A 24000-nucleotide genomic window follows, 5' to 3' on the forward strand; every position below is an offset into this window, starting at 1 on the left:
TAGATAGGCAGGAAATTAAAAGAATAGGACAGTAGTTTGGATGATTAGAATGATCATCCTTTTTAGGAACAGGCTGACTGTAGGCAAATTTCCAGCAAGAAGAGAAGGTAGATGTTGACAAACAGAGTTGAAAGAGTTTGATTAGGCAAGGTGCAAACAAAGAGGCACAGTTTCAGCAGTTTCAGAGAACAATAGGAGGGACCCCATCAGATCCATCAGCCTTCCGAGGGTTTAGGCCAGCGAGGGCATGGAAAACATAATTGCGAAGAATTTTAATAGGTAGCATGAAATAGTCAGAGAGTGGAGGAGAGGGAGGAACTAGCCCTGAATCGTTCAAGGTAGAGTTTTTAGCAAAGGTTTGAGCGAAGAGTTCAGCTTTAGAGATAGATGTGATAGTAGTGGTTGCATCTGGTTGAAATAAAGGAGGGAAAGAAGAAGAAACAAAGTTATTGGAGATATTTTTGGTTAGATACCAGAAGTCACGAGGGGAGTTAGATCTTGAAAGGTTTTGACACTTTCTGTAAATGAATGAGTTTTTGACTAGTTGGAGAACAGACTTGGCATGTCTGTGGGCAGAAATATAAATTGCATGAAATTGTGGTGATTAAAGGCTTAAGTACCTTTTGTGGGCCATCTCTCTATCATGTATAACACGAGAACAGGCTGTGTTAAACCAAGGTTTGGAAGGTTTAGGTCGAGGAAAAGAGTGAGAAATGTACGTCTGTATGCCACACACTATCACTGTTATGCGCTCGGCACACAGAGACGGGTCTCTGACACGGAAGCAGTAGTCATTCCAAGGAAAATCAGGTAAATACCGCCTCAGGTCCCCACAGCTAATAGAGGCAAAACGCCAGAGGCACCTCCGCTTAGGGGGATCCTGAGGAGGGATTGGAGTGATAGGACAAGATGCAGACATGAGATTGTGATCGGAGAAGCGCAACGGAGAAGAAAGGGTGACAGCATAAGCTGAAGAATTAGAGGTTAGGAAAAGGTCAAGAATGTTGGGCGTATTTCCAAGATGGTCAGGAATACGAGTAGTGTGTTGCACCAACTGTTCTAGGTCGTGGAGAATAGCAAAGTTGAAGGTTAGTTCAGCAGGATGGTCAGTGAAGGGAGAGGAAAGCCAAAGCTGGTGGTGAACATTGAAGTCTCCAAAAATGGTGATCTCTGCAAAACGGAAGGGAGTCAAAATGTGCTCCACTTTGGAAGTTAAGTAGTCAAAGAATTTCTTTTAATCAGAGGAATTAGGTGAGAGGTATGCAGCACAAATAAATTTAGCCTTGAGAGTGACTCTGTAGTCGTAGCGAGATGGTGAAAAATTCGGAAGATTCAGGAGCGTGGGCACGAGAGCAGGTTAAGTCGTTGTGCACATAAACGCAACATCCAGATTTAGATTGAAAATTAGGATAAAGCAGGAGGGAACAGAAAAGGAGCTCCTGTCAGTTGCCTCAGACACCTGTATGTATGAAAATTAGGTCTAAGACTGCGAATGTTGCGGAAGTTAATGAAGAAAAAGTTCAGGGGGCTATCAAGACACTTAGGGTCGCTATCAGAAGAGCAGTCTGACTTGTGGACATTTGTTGTTCCTTCCCCAGATGGGGACTCCGAGGCTGGTGTAGGAGTCGCCATGATAATTTTGAAATTTTGAGTAATGGGTGTGTGTGTAACTACGTGCTTGTAGTTTTGTGTGGAGGAAGATAGTTACCTTTGGAGGGCGTGCTATGACTGCCCCTTTGTGTTGTGAAACATAAAGGAAAACGTTCAGTGAAATCACAGCTGGGTTTAATAATAAGTTCACAGCACCCTCTGATCCTGTGCTTTAGACCACACTAGGAGTAATTATCGCTTCGGCAGATGCCTACTGCCTCATATATATATATATATATATATATATATATATATATATATATATATATATATATATATATATATATATATATATATATATATATATATATATATATATATATATATATATATATATATATATATATATATATATATATATATATATATATATATATATATATATATATATATATATATATATATATATATATATATATATATATATATATATATATATATATATATATATATATATATATATATATATATATATATATATATATATATATATATATATATATATATATATATATATATATATATATATATCCAGTTACAAGCCTTAGAGATCGCCCTCCAACCACAGGAAATATACAAAATACATAATACCTTATCACAGAAAAGGCTTGCTAAGCCACATGCTATAGTGAGACAGAACTGAGACCACTCTGACTGCCCAACAAGATATTATATTACTTTATTTAGTCCTCTGGTTCTTGACAACCCTAAAGGAGCCTAAACGAGGCAGCTTACTGTCTCGGTTAATTACAGAGGAAAAATACCTATCGTCAGACCATTTTGAATTAGCGTTGAGGCGTTGCCCTTTCCAGGGATTCCTCAGCTTGCGGCACTGACAAACCTTGTACTGGGCCAATTATCAGATTAGAGCCTATGTGTAGCTGATAACCTCGCTCCCCACACACCACCTCTCTCTCTCTCTCTCTCTCTCTCTCTCTCTCTCTCTCTCTCTCTTTCCATTGTGAATTTCGTCTAAATGTGATTTAGACGATTTAAGATATGCCATTTCCCTTAAACTATGATGTTACATTTTTATTCTTTGGTTACGACTTTTTTCCACACCACTATCGAGGTAAAAGTCAAGGCACATTGGTAGCTTTTGCTATTCGGGCAACAGCTCTTGAGAGGTTAAGTAATGACCCCTTATTATCCTTTTCTTCCCCCCCCCAAAATACTTATTTACTGAGTAAATAAGCTCTTTTCTTGGCTGTGGAGGTGACGAAAGTGAGCGGAAGAGGTAGCTTCCATCCTGGATGGCGGCGCGAGAAGTGATCATGGATTAACACAGTCACTCTAGCCATGTGATCTCACTCGGTTATCCATGATGACGTGCCAGCGCCTGGAGGAAACGTTGTCAAATATTGTGGTGTTTGCAAAAAAAAAAAAAAAAAAAAAAAAGAAAAAGAAAATGCAAGTATCATTAAAATATATATATTACACTAACTTGCCTTTTTTATCGCATCACAGTGTATATATAATACAGCACCATTTAATTTTGAGGTAGGAAGTACCTGACATGAGGTGTGTCTTAGTTTCCAATGGACACACTCGATAAGGGACGAAAGTGCGGTGATGAGTATAATGGGTTGAGGAAAGAGAGGAAAGGTAAATGTAAGTGGTGAATGTACCAGCAAGGAGATGCTCACTCCATGACGGCAGAACGCAAATGAGCCATCGAATCGTACGTCTGGCACGCTATTCACCTACACTAACACCGGTGTAGGTTCATTCGAGGTCCAGCCAGCACTCAAGGTCCGTGCATATGCGAACAACGTACCAGAAGTAAGATTCGATGGCTCATTTGCGCTCTGTCATCTCGGAGTTATCATCTTGCTGGTGTGATGATAAATTCGGTAGATGATATATTCGGCTCATGGTTTCTTAGGACGGTTTGACGACTCAGATACATTATTTTTGTATTCAGTACTATTATTCTTACATTTTGTTGTGAACTTCGTCACCTCAGTAAAATCTTCTTTTGGCTTCCAACGGACCACAGTCTATAAGGGAGGAATTCGCTTGTAAACATGCCCATTTGACTGTTTGATGCAGTAATGTTTACAAGCGAATTCGGCGAGCAGGCTGCATTGGCTGACGCAACATTACACTAACATGACGCAATTTCTTTTTTCTAGCAACATTCTTCTCCCTTCTCTCTGTTTTTTCTTCGACTCTCTTTTTATGCTGATAAACGTCACATGTAACGATATATATATATATATATATATATATATATATATATATATATATATATATATATATATATATATATATATATATATATATATATATATATATATATATATATATATAATGTTACATGCGGCATTCATCAGCAGAACAAAGAGAATCGATACATTTATAATGAAATAGAAAATCGAGAATCGAAACTATATATATAACTAAGTAAACTATATATATATATATATATATATATATATATATATATATATATATATATATATATATATATATATATATATATATATATATATATATATATAGTGTTTGGAAGAAAAAAAATACGAATTATAAACACCATAGTGTGCCAATAGAACAAAGCTTAGGAGTTCGATTTGCAGCCATGGGAGGTCTTAAGAAATGTTAAATTGTCACGCATGGGAACTCACTTGAACATAAAGATACTATGCTCAGTATTTTAATCAGCAACAATAACTGTCAAACATACAAAGGGGAGATTAGAGTTAAAATATTTTGCATAATTTTATGCTTTTGAAATAATTCCAGCAAATTATCTGTGGTTAGTATAATTTCTAGCATTTATGGCAGTTTATCATCATTGTAACATAATCATGAGCTATTTAGCAAAACTCTACGACATTTAAGGTATTCCGGTAAGTAAGAGGATACTGTGTAAAGGAAGAATAAAATAGTGCAACAATCGCTATTAAATATATAAACAAAGGCACTTTGGTACATTTGTATTACTGGGTGTTACGCCTAAGTGTGTTTATCCAAAAAAGCCTCTCATTTATCTTCCAGTAACTTAAGTATAGGGCGGGCTCAAGTTTGCAAAGTTGCTTGAAAGTCATGTTAATTTGAGTCAGATGTTTGATCGTCTCCAGATGTTCTTGATAGAACAAGCACCGCTTGTTCTATCAGTGACCTGTTACTCTTGATCCCACTGTGCTTGTAAATGTAGGAAGTGAAAAACTGTCTCCTATGGATGTTTCCTCAAAATTTCCAAATATCATTGCAGAAAATGAGCAACAAGAGTTGGTATGTGAATAGCATGCTTTGTTGATATATGGTAATGCTGATGGGTTTTTGGTCAAATGTTAATACAAGTGAAAGGTAACCAACCCTCTCTAAATTTGCTAGAGCCTTACTTAGCGTACCAGTTTTTAATGCTGACTGCTAGCGAATCTTCTCTGTAGATAACCTAAAGAAAAGTTGGAAAAAGAACGGGCTGTCAAATATATCTCTGACAAATGAACTAATGATTGGAGAAAGAATAAGGAATTCAAGTGAATGCTATAAATTTGATATGATTAAGGCAATGAGGATGGAAATGTATAGCCTGGATAAGTAATGAGGTATAAGCTTGATGTAAATATGGAACCAGATGTTGGATTTAATTCATTAATACTATGATACACCGCTGTTTAATGAATTCAAGAATCATGAATGCTTATTTTTATAAGAAGGGCCCTAATAGCTGCCGTTTAAGTTATAATGATGTACGGTTTAAGTTATAATGATGTACGATTAACTGTTTTACTTTATTTTGCAATGTAGTTATAGAACAGAAAAATAAACATTCCTTTTTTTCTAGCATAAAGTTGGCACAATTTTGTCATTCCTATAGCATAATTTCGTTAAATCTAGTATAATTCTAGGTGGACTCCAGCATTCGTCAGAAGAGATCTGGTAACGCTAGGGATCAGATGTCTCCTGCGCTCCCCTGCCCGTTTCGCGCTTATCGCAGCCTTCCCATTTTATCGCTCACATATAATTCTCCTTATATTTTAATTCGTCCTGGCAAGTTTAATAACGAAGAAAAGATTGTTGTGATGGCGTTTGTTCCAGATGGGTTCAGCAAATGTGAGACTGGAAGGAAGATCAGTCATCACACAGGTGGCGAAGGGTAGCGTTCTTAGGTGGGTAAGGGCATCCACTTGGAGTAATGGTTCCGAAATTCCAAACCCAAAAAAGTTCTCCGTTAGGAAGCATTGACTTAACCCTGATTCAGCTGGGGAATTCATATGAAAAAAAAAAAAAAAAAACAATTAGAGAGTACTGAAATAATTTCATTTTTATAGTGGAGAATCATTTGAATAGGATGGTGTAATGGGATCTTAGATAAAATGCAATATAAATGGAGCGCTTATTTCTGAGAGGAAATCGTAAAACAACAGTTTTACTCTGTGGGTGAAGAGCTGGATCTCGTGTGTGTGTGTGTGTGTGTGTGTGTGTGTGTGTGTGTGTGTGTGTGTGTGTGTGTGTGTGTGTGTGTGTTCCCTCCTATACAAAATTTAACCAGTGATCGACTTCTAAGTTGTACATTAGCTGTCCGATAATTTTCTGCACCTCATCCTCACTTGTGTAATGTTGACCCAATTAACGAAGCTTTATTTCAGTCGGGCTGGCAACGGGTGCTTTTGCCCCATTCCAAGCACGACTGATGGTAAATTAAATTTACAGTCCTGCATTACCAGATTTTGGCAAGGAATCATACTTTATTTCATAAGCACATCCATGGTGCAGTGGATGGTACGCCCGGCTATAAATCCGTAGGCTCTGGTTCGAATCTGGGGCATAATTCACAGCCCACACATGTTGATCCCTTCCTTCGGGTTGTTAGGTAAATGGGTACTACTTGGAGAAACTTGATAATAATAAATCGTGGACACCCAGAAGGTACAGCGTTCTTGTGTCCTGGGATGAGCCTTGATGTCATCCACCACCAGCTCAGGTAAGGCCGGGTTCACACCGTTCCGTTTTTACGGATTCCATCTCAGTTCACCGTAATGACGTTACAAACAGTCTGTATTGATCGGAAAAGTTGATCGCTGACTATCCGCATTCATTGTTTGTCAACATGGCTGAGCGAACAAGAGACCTCCTCAACGTGGAATTTGTACTTCTTGCCAGCTTGCTGCTCGCAGCTGACGAAGAAAGGCCAATGAGGAGGAGTGTTGGTACGCCGACAGTTGACAGTGAGATACTTCTGGATCAGTATAGTGTCTGCCGTATCAATGCACGGTGTGGTGGAGAGGGAGGTTATACTAGTATTTTTCGGTTGTCCGGTTGTCAGTTAATAGACTTTCATTATCGTACCTGTTGAATGAGGCCTGTGCGTGGCTACAGGTTGCTGTGATGAAATCAATGTTCGACACCTCCCTCCACTCTAGTACATTCGTATGTTTGTGTTTTACATAGCTTTGCGATGTTACCTCACCTCTTGCTGGGACAACATTCACTTCTCTTTCCATAAACAATGTAAAAAAAAAATTGCAATTAGCAATATAGCATATACACTACAAAGGTGTAATTACAAAAAAATGTTATCATACACTTGAATATCATATCTAGAACATTCAAAATATCGGTACGCGCAGCGTTGTGACTGTCATTCCTTACAAATTTGAACTCAGTTCAGCTCTTCCGCTCGACGGCGTCCGCTCAAGCTGAGGCGGAAACGGGGCCCGATTCCCGTTACAGTCGCTTGAACGGACATGGTGATGACGTCATTGTCGGACGGTGAACAGAGAAGGAATCCGTAAACCGTAAATACGGACCAGTGTAAACCGGACATAAGACAGAGATTAGCGTCGAGACCACGTGTAATTATAGCGCATTCCCCAAACTTTATACTTTACACTGTCTCCACTAACCGGTAAGACGTCCGCAGTCTCTCTTTTATTCGGGCAAAGGTACTGATGATAATCTTCCCCGATACCATAGCAAAAAAAAAAAAAGTGTGATGTCTCTTTCCCTACACTCACACCTGATCAGTATTCTCCTTCACAGGTACGGAGAAGCTGCAGACGCCTCCCACGGTTTGAACAACCATTACCCTATTATGGGTGGCAGCGTTCCTGGAGATAACCCCAGCCTTCACCTCCATCACAGTAAGCCAAGTGGAAGAAATATAAGAGTGTGGAAGTAGGAGATAGTTAGGAGATATTATGAGGAAGACTAGGAATAAAGATGAGCAAAGAAAGTCAAATGCTGAAGACAACAAGACAGAGAGAAGAAAGAATGAGAGAGGAAAAAACAATGGAAAAAAGTGGAAAGCGGAAGTGAGCCCTCAGACATGTGCAAAATACCCATTTGAATTATTTTCTTAGACAAATAGAAGCGAATTAACTTAAATACACGTATACGAAAAGCGAGACAGCCTGTCCGTCACCTTTCATCTACCACCGTATTCGTATTTCCTTTCTCACTTTCAACCTCAACTCTTCCCTTCCCATTTACTTTTTCATCTTCCTCTTTACGGTAATACCACAGGCATGTTTCTTCACTCACAAGCAAAGCCTTCTAAATCAACACTTGACAGACTTAGATGTTCAAGAGAGGATTTTTATTCAAGTTGAAAAGACTCTCATGCCTCAACTATTTGTTATTTTGTCAATTTGGTTACAACATCTAGCCAAAATCTTTCGTCTGGTTTCAAGCCTCCCTCCCTGTCACCTCTCCTCATCCTTATTTGTCAGATATAAGGGACAAGGGAGTCATAATACGCTCTCTCTCTCTCCCCTTCCTTCATTCTATGACGTGACGTAAAGTGCATTTAGTAAGGAAGGATATAGGTCTACTAGAATCAGTACAAAGGAGAATGACTAAAAGATACAGTGGATGAGGATTATTCCTTACAAAGCTAGATTGATTCTTCAGAGAGACGTAGGTTAAGAGGGGACTTGATAGAAGTCTTTAAGTGATATAACGGTTATAGCAGGGGGACGCAAGCAAAATTCTTCGGAACAGTAACCAGGACAGAACAAGAAAGAACTGGTTCAAACTTGAAAAATTTAGGTTTAAAAAAAGAGATAGGAAAGAACTGGTTCTCTAATAGCGTGGTAGATGAATGGAATAGACTCAGTAATCAAGTTGTTTGTTGAGTCATCAGGGAGCTTTAAGAGAAGATCAGATAGATTTATGAATGAGGAGGATAGATAGGTATATTTCATACAAGGACTGCCACGTGTAGGCCTGATGGCTTCTTTCTTATGTTGTTATGGTATTTTCCTTTCGTCCTTTCTCACTCATTCTCACTCTCGTATAAACCCAATTTCATTCTCTATCAGTCTCATTTCATTTAGCATTTCTCAGGATTGTTCTTACTTTCACAGAAAGAGAGAAAGAGAGAGAGAGAGAGACAGAGAGAGAGAGAGAGAGAGAGAGAGAGAGAGAGAGAGAGAGAGAGAGAGAGAGAGAGAGAGAGAGAGGGGAGGGAAGGAACAGACATTTTTAAGAGGTTGCTAGGTGTTGAAATATAATTTTTGGGTCTCTTTAGGGGGAATGAAAAAATATCGCTGATTTTCGCTCATCGCGGTGGTTATTGTTCCCTAATACCAGCGATGAGCAGAGGACCACTGTGTTTTATTATTTTCTTTTCATTTACATTAGAACAGCATAAGCAGTTGTTTTCTGGGTCTCTACACACTTGCCCCCTGAGTATGCTAACCCCATACACCAGATCGCCGATGGATGACATGATATTACATGTTTTAACATTTCTTGGCTTTACTTAAGTTAGACAAGAATTAAGAATATTTAGATTAGAAAAAATAACCTCAAAATTTCCGAAACAAAATGTATTCCTTTATTTATTTTTTTGTTTATTATTATTATTATTTATTTATTTATTTATTTTTTTTTATCGATATCTGTCTCCGACAGTTCTTCTCAAGATTTTTACTTAACATTAAAATTTCTCATGTAGTAACTTCATTTGGTGATGTCTTTAAATTTTCCAAGTCAAAGGAAGATGAAGTATTGTTGTGAACAAAAGATGCAAGAAAAGATGAAATGGGCTTTGCAGCATTTATACCATCACTAATCTGCCAAATATATTTCATTTCATTAAGGAATTTTTTCCTGGCTTTCAAAAGGAAGTTGGCAAGATCCGAGTAGACATTCAGACAAGGAAGGTTTTTCGTCTTCGGCTCCCTCCTCCCCCTCGTTGCCTTCCTCTTATCCTATATCCCCACAATTAAAGTCCCCGCAAAGGGACTTTATCAATTCTTCTATGCAGTACAGCTCCCGTACATTGAAAGAATCGACTTCAACCCCTCCTACGAGTAAATACGGTGGGGATCCAAAAGTTTTCACCTCATCAATTCTCGTTTTCATGGTCACTGTTCTTGTTTTTACTAAGCTTATGTTGTGCCTCGCTGCACAAGTATTTACTCCTTCCCTATCCTGTCCATTATACTAATACAAGAACTAATCATTGCTTTTATTCTCTCATCCCTTTCATTGGTAAACTGTGGAACTCTCTACTTGTTTCTGTTTTCAGCCTCCCTTCCCACTATCTGAATCGCTTCGAGATCGTAATATGATGACACATTTTAAATTATGTAGGCCAATATTATAACAACTTACTTTAACATTCTAAGAGGGAAACTGAGCGAATTTTCCTCCCATTTTTTGACTGAACTGTCTTCTATAACTTGTGAGGCATTAGATAATAAATAAAAATAGATGACAAATGATTTACCTAATATTACATTTTTAAACTAGGTACTATTAACTAGGTACTAGTAAGCAAACTATGACTGAGTATTTTAGTCATCTACCACTCTATTTGAAACTGTAATAAACAAGTATGTTACTTTTAGTCCTATCTTGATTACTAACCTTAAGAATTTCATGCATAATGCTTTTGTTAGATACGTAAAAAGTACCAAGATAGCAATACTGCCAGGTACCTTGCGGGACGCCACTTAAGTGGTGTTACCAAGAGTGATCGTGCAACCGTATAAAACAAACAAATGATAGCAGCACATCCGTACAACATGGCAAGGTGCTTGGATGGGGGGAAGGCAATCCAATTTAAGTTATAAGATGAAGCAAAATGTATTGGCATCACAAGACAACTGGAGGCTTCACAAATGAATGGATAAAATATGTGACAAAACACGAGTGGAATCGCACAGCAGTACTCTTACTCAGCATACCATTCTACACAGATGTCCTGGGCACAGTCGTTATGCTGGTGGGTCTCGGGATGCGGGTAACCGGAGCGCCGGGACACCTGCTCTCCGGTGTGGGGTGGACGCTGCTGCTGGCAGGGCTGGCGTTACAGTGGGCCGTGCTGTGTCGAGGCTTCCTGGACGGCGATGATAATCCTGTGGATCTTGACGTGACCAGGTGAGAGAGAGAGAAAGAGAGAGAGAGAGAGAGAGAGAGAGAGAGAGAGAGAGAGAGAGAGAGAGAGAGAGAGAGAATTTGATTGGTACTGATTATTATGTTAATCCTTACTCTTTTTCATTACCTTCTACCTGCTATAAATTTTAACCGTCCATCATTCACAAGATAAGGATGGGATGACTTGAGCCTTACTTATGTCGTGTTACCATACTTTTTTTTTCCTTGGCATCTGGGCCTGTGACAGAATGGCTATTCAACATTCCTTAAACAAAAGTCCAGAACATTACATTGATTACGTTGAGTGTCACTTTCCTTCACTGGAGGAAGACGCGAATCCATGACAGACTAGGTTGTGTGAATGCAAACTTTTAAGGTAAACCATTCTGATGTATAAAAAAAAAAAAAAATGGAATTATATCTCCTTTTATTATATATATATATATATATATATATATATATATATATATATATATATATATATATATATATATATATATATATATATATATATATATATATATATTATTTTATTTTTTTATGTAGAAGAGGCACCAACAAAGGGCAAGAAAATTTTAAGAAAGGTGCCGGTCCCCAGAGTCAAAAGCGGTCGTCAAAAGATGTCTTGAAAGAATTCAAGTCATAGGAAGAAGGAAATACAGAAGCAGGCAGGGAGTTCCAGAATTTACCAGATAAAGGGATGAATGATTGAGAATGTTGGGAGGGAGGAGGGAGGGGGAGAAAAACTGGCGGAGACGACTCAGAACACTTAACTTCATAGACGCTGTCTTAGCTGGAGATGATAAGTAAAAGAGATTATAAGTAAAGGATTGACCGAGGATATCAGTATAGAAGAGAGAGACAATTGATTTTCACTGAAGAAGAGGGAATAGTTATCTAGAAGGTTGTGTCGAGTTGATAGTTGAAGGAATTGAGTTTTGAGGCACAGAACAATACTAAATTTGCTCTGCCCAATCAGAAATTTTAGAGAGATCCTTAGGCGTTCTCTGGCTTCCCTGTGTGAACTGTTTACTACCTACGAAAAGGCATGGAAAAGTGCAGGGTGTTATCAGTGTAGGAGTGGATAGGAAAAGAAGTTTGGTTTAGAAGATTACAAATGAATAATAGGAAGAGAGTGGATGACAATACAGAACCCTGAGGAACACCTCTCTTAATAGACTTAAAGGTGTGTCCACACGGTCGAACATTGTTGCCAGTTAACAATGGGAAGCAGAAAGAAGCGCTGATGACGTCAGCAGCGAGCACCAACGGGTGTAGCGGACACTACACGTGTTCGTAGTTTCGAAACTTCGAACACTGGCGGGACAGAGACGTGGAAGGACGATATTGCCAGACACACAATGAACAAAGTTCCCTTCTCAACTCTAGCAGCAGTTATCATGCTTCATAGTGCTATTTTCTTGGCTTTTTTTATTTATTTTTTTTTTTTACTTATTGTGCACCATGGTTATGATGTACCGCACCAGACGCTAGCAACAACCACCTGTCTCCCGAGCCCTCACTAAACTGACTTTAATACCTGTGTGTTGCCAGCGGAAATCAGCTTCGAACGTTGCCGGTCTTTGCCTGGTGAACAAAGTAGATACTGTGGTGTACAGCTTCATCTGGTACCATTGTTACCAAATCAACTTCCCTCGTTTCAACGCTTATGGCGTCATCATGCTCCGCCTTATGATATGGTAACAGTGTTCGTCCGACAGACAGTGTTCGACCGTGTGGTCGCACCCTTAGGAGGAGAACAGTGTCCGTCTGCCACAGCGCAATAAAACGTTCAGAAAGGAAACTTGAGATAACAGGATAGAAGGATAGAAGCCATAGGAGGGTAATTTGAAAATCAAAGCTTTGTGCCAGACTATATCAAAAGCTTATGATATGTCTAAGGCAATAACATAAGTTTCACCAAATCCCTAAAAGAGAATGATCAAGACTCATTAAGGAAAGCCAGAAGATCACTAGTAGAGCGGCCTTGATAGAACCCATACTTGCAATCAGATAGAAGATTGTGAAGTTATGGATGTTTATGAAACTTTCTGTTGAGAATAGATTAAAAACTTTTGAGAGGCAGGAAATTAAAGCAATAGGATGGTAGTTTGAGGGATTAGAGCGATCACCCCTTTTCTGGAACTGGCTGAATGTAGGCAAACTTCCAGCAAGTGAGGGCGGAGGAGGTGGAGGAAAAGCCCTAAATCATCCAAGGTTTGAGCGAAGAGTTCAGCTTTAGAAGTAGATTTTGAAAGATTTTGACAATTTCTGTTAATGAAGGAGTTTTGACTAGTTGGAGAACAGGCATGATTCTAGGCAGAAATATAAAGTGCATGAGATTCAAGTGATAGAAAGCCAAAGTACTTTTAATGGACCACTTCTCTATCATGTACAGGACAAGAACAGTTTATGTTAAACTAAAGTCTGGAAGGTTTAGGTCGAGAGAAAAGCGAGAAATGTACGCCTCCATGCCAGACAATATCACCTCTGTTATGCACTCAGCACACAGAGACAGGTCTTTGACAAGGAAGTAGTAGTCATTCCAAGGAAAATCAGAATAATACCTCTTCAGGTCCCTCACAATTTAACAGAGGCAAAACGCCAGGGGCAGAGTAGGCACGAGAGCATAACCTGCTCTCGTGCCTACTCTCAAACTAAAGTTTATTTGTGCTGTATACCGCTCGCTAACTCCTCTGACAATAGAAAAAAAAATGAATAAATATTTGAGACTATATGCTCACCACCAGCTTTAGCTTTCCTCTCCTTTCATTAAATATCCTGGTGAACTAGCCTTTAACTTTGCTATCCTTCACGGCCTAAAGCAAATAGGAGCAAACAGGCGCAACATCCTGTTTTGGATTGAAAATGAGGATAAAGAAAGTAGAAGGGAACAGAAAAGTGGCTACTGTCAGTTACCTCAGACATCTGTGTTTCAGTGAGGAAAAAAAGACGAGGTTTATTAGTGGAGAGGTAGTGTTCTACGGATTGAGAATGAAATCTAAGGCCACGAATGTTGTAGAAGTTAATAAAGAAAAAGTTGAGTGGGGTCTCAAGACACTTACGGTCGATGCTAGAAGAACAGTCCGACCTGGAGACATTTTTAGCCCCTTCCACAGAAGGGCACTCCGAGGATGTGTAGGAGTCGCCATATTTAATTTAGAATTTTAAGTGAAGGGTGTGCGTGCATGTAATTTTGTGTGAAGGAAGGAAGTGGTCTTTAGAGGATGGCTGTGACTGCCCCTTTGTGTTGCGAAACACACGTTCCGTGAGGTCACAGTTGGGTTATTGTTTACTTCACAGCACCCCCTGATCCATTGTTTAGATCTCACTAGGAGTAATTATCGTTTCAACGGGTGTCTACTGCCTCCTATATGTGAACCTCACATTTCATCAGAAAAGCTATATAATACCTACCGACATTAATATGTGTATGACCCTTTTTATACATTTCTATTTACCTGTATCTAATTATACACATCTACATTATTTACAAAGTATTGAAAACCTTACACCCTCCATTCATTTTATTCACTTTTCGGTAGAGTGTTGGAGGCCGAGTTGGTCAGCATTGGCACGTGCATTGCTCAAGGCGCTGTGGTGGGAGTTGCCTCACCGCTGCAGATGCTGGTGCTCATGATGGTCCACGTACCCCTCCATCTCCTTAACCACCACCTCGCCTTCACAGTCTTCAAGGTAGGCAGAGAGAGAGGGGGAAAAAATAGACAAAAGACATCACATTCAGACAAAGAAAGATGGCAAATTGCTTAATTCAGTTTAGTGGAGTAAGGAATACGAGGCTTGCTAGTGAAATAATAGAAAATAATGTGGCTATATGTAGAATGTTTTGCTAGAATTGGTATTTGTATCAGCGGAATGAAGTAATGACTTACCACTTCCACCTTAGAGAACCTTAAAGAAGAACACACGGCCGAAACCGCGCCACTCCACATCAGTTTCATCTCTGACAAAGAAAATATATGCTTTGTTGCTCTTCTGCAAAGTACCTGTTTTACTTTATCTTGTAGGATACAATTCCTCAAAGCCTATTATGGAAATTTATGAATTATTCTCACGCCTCCTATTCTTGTTTTATTGTTAAATATATACAGTTGTCCGTTGCATGAATGCTGGTTCACATTGGGCAATTCGTTGCTGAATTGCCAGCCGCCACAAGCCGGCAATACCTAGCAATAAATTCTCCCAGCTGGATGTAGTACGTTCACAAAGGCAGCTGGGAAGGGGCCGATGGCTGGCGGGAAATGAATATAATAATAAACAAACAGCAACTCAGCAAGATGTCTTCCTCCATCGATGATGCCGAAGTGATAGCAGCATTTCTTTTGACGTAACGGAAGCTAAAATGGAAAAGGAAACGCCTATGTACACGTCCCTGGGTGAGTAAAAGAGGAGAAAGAAGTGTCTACCACACGCTTTTGCCTGAGCTGAGCGTGGAAGATCCAAACATTATGAAATATTGGATACACCACTACAAGAAGCAGTACCATGGTCTTCTGCAACTAGTGATTCCCGTCCCTATATGGGATGCGCATCTCGTGTGTGTGGGGTCCAATCACACAGCTTCTCAACAAGGTGGAGCTTAAAGCTTTTCGTCTCATCGATTCCCCTCCTCTACTTGATTGTCTTCAACCTCTTAATTTCCTCCACATTGTTGGTTCTCATGTTATCTTTAATTGATATTTCCAAGCTAAATGCTATTCTGAACTTGCCAACTGCACGCTTCCCCTTCTCCTGTGGTCTCGCTGCTTGCCTCCGGGTTACATAAGAACATAAGAAATAAGGGAAGCTGCAAGAAGCGACCAGGCTTACATGTGGCAGTCCCTGTATGAAACACACCTACCTATTTCCATCTGCTATCCCCATCCATAAACTTGTCTAATTTTCTCTTAAAGCTCTCTAGTGTCCTAGCACTAACTACATGATTACTGAGTCCATTCCACTCATCTACCACTCTATTTGAGAACTAATTTTTTCCTATCTCCTTCCTAAACCTAAATTTTTCAAGCTTGAACCCGTTATTTCTTGTTCTACCCTGGTTGCTGATCATAAGGATTTTGCTTACATTTCCCTTGTTATAACCCTTATACCACTTAAAGACTTCTATCAGGTCCCCTCTTAACCTACGTCTCTCTAAAGAATGTAAATTTAACAGCTTCAACCTCGCCTCGTAAGGAATACTCCTCATCCCCTGTATCCTTTTAGTCATTCTCCTCTGTACTGATTCTAATAGACCTATATCTTTCCTGTAATGTGGGGACCAGAACTGCACAGCGTAGTCTAGATGAGGTCTGACCAGCGCCAAGTATAACTTTAATATTACTCCCGGACTTCTACTTTTAACACTCCTAAAAATTAATCCTACTAGTAGTACCCTATTTGCCTTGTTTCTTGTTTCTATGCATTGTTTCCTTAGACGGAGTTCAGAGCTAACTATAACTCCTAAATCCTTCTCGTACCCTGTACCTACCAGAGTTTGGTTGTCTAATGTGTACCTATTGTGTGGGTTTCCTCTACCTACGCTAAGCACTTTGCATTTATTGATATTAAATTGCATTTGCTATCTATCCGTCCATTCATTCATTCTATCTAAGTCTGCCTGCAAGGCGATGGCATCCGATTCTGACCTAATTAATCTACCTATCTTTGTGTCATCCGCAAATTTACTAACATCACTACTAATTCCACTATCCAAGTCATTGATATACATTAGAGGGTTCTCCTGGTGCAAGGTTAAAGTTCTGCCTAATACTATATTATTAGTAAAATACTTTAAATTAATAATATTTACAAGGGAAGCTATAATTCATTAAGAAGTTTAGAAGACAAGTATTCTCCACAAACACGAGGGCCTCACGTTCCGGGGGGCATGATGGTGTCCTTCCATTGGACTTGCGTTGTCAGTCTTCATTGTTGAGGTAGTGGCTTGGAGCACAGCGTCTTCCTCGGTCAGTTTCTTGGTGCCAGTCTCTTGCGATACACGTTCTCGACTAGATGTGTTTCCGTAACCTTTTCGGTTTCAGGGTTGCGTCTACCATGGTGACGTTGGATGTACCTTCCTTTCCTGTATTTCCCAATCGGTTTCCTAGAGTTAGTTACTGGCAACTTCCTCAAGAAACTGACCGAATGCAAATGGAAAATATGTGGTATGAAGTACGTATGCAGACCTGACATACGGCATTTTACAATTATGATTATTTTTTTTATTCATGTATTTCTATATATTCATTTATTTATTTATTTTTTTCGTGAAGAGAGTCTGGCAAAGAGTTCAAGAATGAGAAAAAAAAAAATCGCTCAGTATGCTGCGTTCATGAAAAAGATAATTATAGCATAGAAATAAAAAAAAATAAATGAACAAAAATAATAATAAATAAATGATAAACTAAAAAATGGAATTGTCTTGTTTTTTGAAACGGGCGAAGTCGTAGGATGGAAGAAGAACTGAAGCAGGTCGAACTCCACAGCTTCCCTTGAAAGGAATGAAAGTGTGGAAATATTGATTAACTTTTACATTAGCTAAAATGTATAAAGAATAGCTATGACAACAAATAGTAAGACCTGTGCAGCGAAGCCTTGGAAGAGAGAAAGGGAATCATGCGGTTAACAATTTCGGAAGAGCAGTAAGCGTACAGGTAACGGTACAAGATAACAAGAAATGCAGCAAGGTGGCGGTGAGAGATCGATAGTCATTGAAGGAGGGGAGTTGATGAGGCATCCATTCAGATTCTTTCATCGAAATTTATTATTTTATCATTGGTGTGTTTTTATCTATTTATAATTTTTGTTTATTTATTTATTTATTATGTACTAGTTAAATTCTGCTAGTACTTCTGTGTAGAGGTGACTAAAGAAACACGGTTGTAAAGCTCAGCTGTAGATATATAGTATAGTGTAACAATATTATACAAAATGATAAATATGTGAAACTGCCCGCGTGTCGCATGTCCGCCACCGAGGCCAGGCGGACACGGACTACCCCTGTCCGCCAGCAAGGCTGAGCAGACACGGACTACCCATGGCTTCCCGCCACAATTATTATTTATTTAATTAATTTATTATTTATTTTTCTTATTTATTTTATTTATTTTATTTTATTTATTTATTTTATTTTATTTTATTTTATTTTATTTATTTATTTATTTATTTATTTTATTTATTTTTATTTATTTTTTTTTATTTATTTATTTTTTTTTTCGCGCAGAGTGTGGACCTTGGAGGATGCGTCAGTATCCACGTCTTCGGCTCAGTGTTTGGGATGGCAACGTCGCGAGCCTTGTCCAGACATTCTCCTGATACATCACCTAAACCCTCCAGCGCCTCGCAAGTGACTGCCCTCGTAGGTAAGTAACAGTGCAACATTACTTAGGATGTTTATTTTTGTGTGTGCATCACATGTTAGCATCTTTCAGTCAAGGGTAAATAAATGTTGGCCCTTTTCGGACAACGTCCAACGCTGCATCCACCCTGTTTCTTGCCCCACACCTTTTGTCTGAGCAGTGGGCTTGGCCTCGGAAGCCTTCGGACATGGGATGCTTGTTTTTCCGTACCACTGCAGCATTCTTATAATACTATACAGCAGCCGTCCTACAACTGAGTTTCTCTGCGTTCCTTGGGCATCCTACACAACCAACAACAATAGAAGAATCAACTAGAACATGTGGAAGAAGTGAGGAGGGCAGCTTGGCGTTCACCGTTCCATGTCCATCGCCTCCACACACATGCCCTGTCCACTCAGCCAGCTACTCCGGTTTCGTCAGGTGCCTTCAGCTTATTTCCGGTGCCTTGTAGCTCCTGGAGGTTTCTCTGCTGTCGTCTTAGGCAGCTTGATTCCGCTACTCAGCACGTGTGCCGCCTTCAAACCATGGCTGCTCTTCATCGTCTCTTGGCTCCTGCTACCAAAGTCCAGAGATAAGTTTCTGCAGCTTGCCTGCTACATCCTTTGGCGCACTTCATCGCCCCTTGGCTCCTGATACCAAAGTCCAGAGAAAAAGTTTCTGCACTTTGCCTGCTACAAGCTGTGGTGTTCCTGGTGACCGTGTGGCTTTCTCCTCGTTGGTGTTCTTAGTCAGAAGGCAGTACCTTTTCAACGCCACCTTCCTATCGTTTTCCTTCACTTTTTGGTTTCCTTCGTCTTGTAATCACTACACTCTCTTCGTTTTTCTTCACTTTTAGGTTTGCTTCGTCTTGATATATTCACTGTTGGTCCCTGATTTCCTTCGGCTTTTTTTTTTTCTTTTTTATCCAAAACTCAATTAAGGGCCTTTTTGTTTCTTCTACATTGTTTTCATTGAAAAGACACTCTCCAATCTTCTGTTCTTCTTGTTCAATATATGGTCTTTGCAGCTTTAAATTATGGTTCCTGATTTCATGGTATTCAGGGCAGCACGAGATAAAGTGTATTAAATTTTTCACTTCTACCTCACACATATCACATTTGCTTTCTTCTTGTCTAAATCTGTTTCTGTCTTTCAGTCTTTGGTTGTTAGTTCAACATTTAAATAGTAACACTTAAGCTGATCTGTTGTCATACACGTTGTCTTCTCCTCCAATGTACTTTATGTATTCCCTATATATTTTTAAAGTAGATTTTTCTTCCATTTCACTTCTACATTTTTTTGTGTACCACTGAGTCACTTTTTGTCTCTTACCTTTTGTTTTGTCATCTTGTCCAATTCCTTTAATTGAGTGTTCACTCCTTTCATATATCTTCCTATCTCTTCCAGCCACCTGTCTTTCCTTACCAGCATTTCTTCTGGTATTTTTTTTTTTTTTCAGTAGACTATTGCCTCTTCGAGCTATTATATAGTGCATGTACTTTATTCTTCCTCCCATCATTCTTGCTTCCATGGTACATGCTCCCACTATTCCTCTCAGTGCTGTCTCTTATGCGTATTATAGTCCTAATATTTTCCCTCCATACTCCATTCTCTATTCCTTGTAACTTCTCTATCTCTGTTTTTGTCAAGCTAATGATGTTTGTTCCATATGTCACTAATGGTAAAGCTACACTTTTCCAGGTGTTTCCAATTCATATTTTTGAGCAGCTTCTCGCAGTTACTGGCTATGTCATATTTGCTACTTGCTTTGCTTTCCTCTCCCTTCACTGACCATCCTGGTGAACTAGCCTTCAACTTTGCTATCCTCCACAACCTATAGAGCAATTGGTGCAACACCCTACTCGTATTCCTGATCGTCTTGGAGATACGCCCAACATTCTTGATCTTTTCCTGACCTTTAATCCTTCTGCTTATGCTGTCACCCTTTCTTCTCCGTTGGGCTCCTCCGATCACAGTCTCATATCTGTATCTTGTCCTATCGCTCCAATCCCTCCTCGGGATCCCCCTAAACGAAGGTGCCTCTGGCATTTTGCCACTGCTAGTTGGGAGGACCTGAGGAGGTATTTTGCCGATTTTCCTTGGAATGACTACTGCTTCCGTGTCAGAGACCCGTCTTTGCGTGCTGAGCGCATAACAGAGGTGATAGTGTCTGGTATGGAGGCGTACATCCTTCACTCTTTTTCTCGACCTAAACATTCCAAACCTTGGTTTGGTTCCATCACCAGAATCTCATGCACTTTATATTTCTTCCCGGAACCATGCCAAGTCTGCTCTCCAACTAGCCAAAAACTCCTTCATTAACAGAAAGTGTCAAAGCCTTTCAAGATCTAACTCCCCTCGTGACTTCTGGCACTTGCCAAAAATATCTCCAATAACTTTGCTTCTTCTTCTTTCCCTCCTATATTTCAACCAGATGGTACCACTGCTATCACATCTATTTCTAAAGCTGAACTCTTCGTTCAAACCTTTGCTAAAAACTCTATTCTGGGTTTCTTCCTCCCTCTCCTCCACCCTCTAACTACTTCATGCCACCTATTAAAATTCTTCGCAATGATGTTTTCCATGCCCTCGCTTATGGACCTGATGGGGTCCATCCTATTGTTCTCCGAAACTGTGCCTCCGTGCTTGTACATTGCCTAGTCAAACTCTTTCAGCACTGTCTGTCAACATCTACCTTTCCTTCTTGCTGGAAGTTTGCCTATATTCAACCTGTTCCTAAAAAGGGTGACCGTTCTAATCCCTCAAACTACCGTCCTATTGCTTTAATTTCCTGCCTATCTAAAGTTTTGAATCTATCCTCAACAAGAAGATTCTTAAACATCTATCACTTCACAACCTTCTATCTGATCGCCAGTAAAGGTTCCGTCAAGGCCACTCTACTGGTGATCTTCTGGCTTTCCTTACTGAGTCTTGGTCATCCTCTTTTAGAGATTTTGGTACAACTTTTGCTGTTGCCTTGGACATATCAAAAGCTTTTGATAGAGTCTGGCACAAAGATTTGATTTCCAAACTGCCCTCCTACGGTTTCTATCCTTCTCTCTGTAACTTCATCTCAAGTTTCCTTTCTGACCGTTCTATTGCTGCTGTGGTAGACGGTCACTACTCTTCTCCTAAATCTATCAACAGTGGTGTTCCTCATGGTTCTGTCCTGTCACCCACTCTCTTCTTATTATTTATTAATGATCTTCTAAACCAAACTTCTTGTCCTATCCACTCCTACGCTGATGATACCACCATGCACTTTTCCACGTCTTTTCATAGACGTCCAACCCTTCAGGAGGTAAACATTTCACGCACGAAAGCCACAGAGCGCTGGACTTCTGATCTTTCTAAAATTTCTGATTGGAGCAGAACAAACTTGGTATTGTTCAATGCCTCAAAACCTCAATTCCCCCATCTATCAACTCGACACAACACTCCAGACAACTATCCCCTCTTTTTCAATGACACTCAACTGTCCCTCTCTTCTACACTGAACATCCTCGGTCTGTCCTTTACTTATAATATGAACTGGAAACTTCACATCTCATCTCTAGCTAAAACAGCTTCTATGAAGTTAGGTGTTCTGAGACTCTCCGCCAGTTTTTCTCACTCCCCTAAGCTTCTAATTCTGTACAAGGGCCTTATCCGTCCATGTATGGAGTATGCTTTACATGTAAGGGGGGGTTACACTCATATTGCTCTTCTAGACAGGGTGGAATCAAAAGCTTTTCGTCTCCTCAACTTCTCTCCTCTAACTGACTGTCTTCATCCTCTCTCTCACCGCCGCAATGTTGCATCTCTAGCTGCCTTCTACCGATATTTTCATGCTAACTGCTCTTCTGATCTTGCTAACTGCATGCCTCCCCTCCTCCCGCGGCCTCGCTGCACAAGACTTTCGTCTATCTCTCACCCCTGTTCTGTCCACCTCTCTAACGCAAGAGTTAACCAGTATTCTCAATCATTCATCCCTTTCTCTGGTAAACTCTGGAACTCCCTGCCTGCTTCTGTATTTCCACCTTCCTATGACTTGAATTCCTTCAAGAGGGAGTTTTCAAGACACTTATCCATCAATTTTTGACTACTGCTTTGACCCTTTTATGAGACTGGCATTTCAGAGGGCTTTTTTTTTTTTTTTTTTTTTGTCGTCTGGCCAGTGTCCTTCCTACATAAAAAAAAAATATATATATCTATATATCTATCTATCTATCTATCTATCTATCTATCTATCTATCTATATATATATATATATATATATATATATATATATATATATATATATATATATATATATATATATATATATATATATATATATATATATATATATATATATATATATATATATATATATATATATATATATATATATATATATATATATATATATATATATATATATATATATATATATATATATATATATATATATATATATATATATATATATATATATATATATATATATATACGAGGTGTGTCATTAAAGTTCCAGGACTGGTGCCACACAAGTTTTATTTCACATCCAGGCTACAAACTATAGGTTATCTCCTTCGAAGTAATCCCCCTGGCACCGCATGCACTTGTCCATCCTTCTCTGCCAGGCTTGCATGCACTGCTGGAAGGATTCTTGCGGGATGCTCCTCAGCTCCGTCGTCACGGCCTTTTTGATGTCGTCCGCATCATCAAAACGGGTCCCCTTCATGACCTCCTTGAGCTTGGGGAAGAGGAAGAAGTCGCACGGAGCGAGGTCAGGTGAGTAGGGCGGTTGCTCCAGCACGGCGATGTTCTTCTTGGCCAAGAACTCTCTGATGCTCAGGGCATTGTGAGCAGGCGCATTGTCGTGGTGAAGCAGCCACGAGTTGCCCTGCCACAACTCCCGCCTCTTCTCGCGCACTGCACGAAGCAGACGCCGCAGTACTTCTTTGTACACATGTTGGTTGACTGTCTGGCCCTGTGGCAAGAACTCGCAGTGGACGATGCCCCTCACATCGAAGAAAGCGATCAACATGACCTTGAAGCTGGACCTGGACTGCCTTGCTTTCTTCGGCCGTGGCGACGCCGGACTCTTCCATTGAAGGCTCTGGCGTTTGGTCTCCGGGTCGTACTCAAATACCCAGGACTCATCGCCGGTGATGACTCTCCTGAGCAAGTCTGGTTCAGTTTCCAGACGCTCGAGGATGTCCTGACACACCTGCATGCGTCGTCCCTTCTGGTCATCGTTCAGGAGTCTCGGCACCATCTTCGCACAGACTTTCCGCATGCCCAGATCTTCAGTGATAATCTTCCACACGCTGTTGTGGTTCATGCCAAGCTCATCTGCGATCTTTCGAACAGTCAACCGACGATCGTCACGCACCATCTGCTTGACACGCTCAACATTGGCCTCATTCCTGCTCGTTGAGGGTCTTCCACTCCTGGGGTCATCTTCCACGTCCTCCCGGCCCTCTTTGAACCTCTTGCACCACTCAAAAACACGTGAGCGTGACATTGTCTCATCCCCGTACACTTTTTGCAGCATACCCAGTGCTTCTGACGGCGTTTTCCCCAACTGCACCAAAAACTTCAAGTTTGTTCGCTGTTCAGCGCTCATTGTTAAACGACCTGCAACAGAGGACATGATTTTAAAAGCACGTAAGAAAAAGATTAGTGACTGTAGAGGGTTGGGAGCGCA

At 40.0% G+C, this 24000-nt stretch overlaps 1 protein-coding gene across 1 annotated transcript in view; it reads left to right on the forward strand.

The window, feature by feature from the left end:
• Positions 1 to 24000, forward strand: part of LOC135113781 (ammonium transporter Rh type B-B-like) — a 48770-nt gene that overhangs the window by 8166 nt on the left and 16604 nt on the right. Inside the window, exons 3-6 of the mRNA XM_064029362.1 lie at positions 7645 to 7745; positions 10812 to 10992; positions 14535 to 14685; positions 18212 to 18350. Coding sequence (XP_063885432.1) covers positions 7645 to 7745; positions 10812 to 10992; positions 14535 to 14685; positions 18212 to 18350 — 572 coding nt within the window. The remainder of the gene's footprint in view (positions 1 to 7644; positions 7746 to 10811; positions 10993 to 14534; positions 14686 to 18211; positions 18351 to 24000) is intronic.

The sequence above is a fragment of the Scylla paramamosain genome, chromosome 26, assembly GCF_035594125.1.
Source record: "Scylla paramamosain isolate STU-SP2022 chromosome 26, ASM3559412v1, whole genome shotgun sequence".
In the NCBI taxonomy this organism is placed as follows: Eukaryota; Metazoa; Arthropoda; class Malacostraca; order Decapoda; family Portunidae; genus Scylla; species Scylla paramamosain.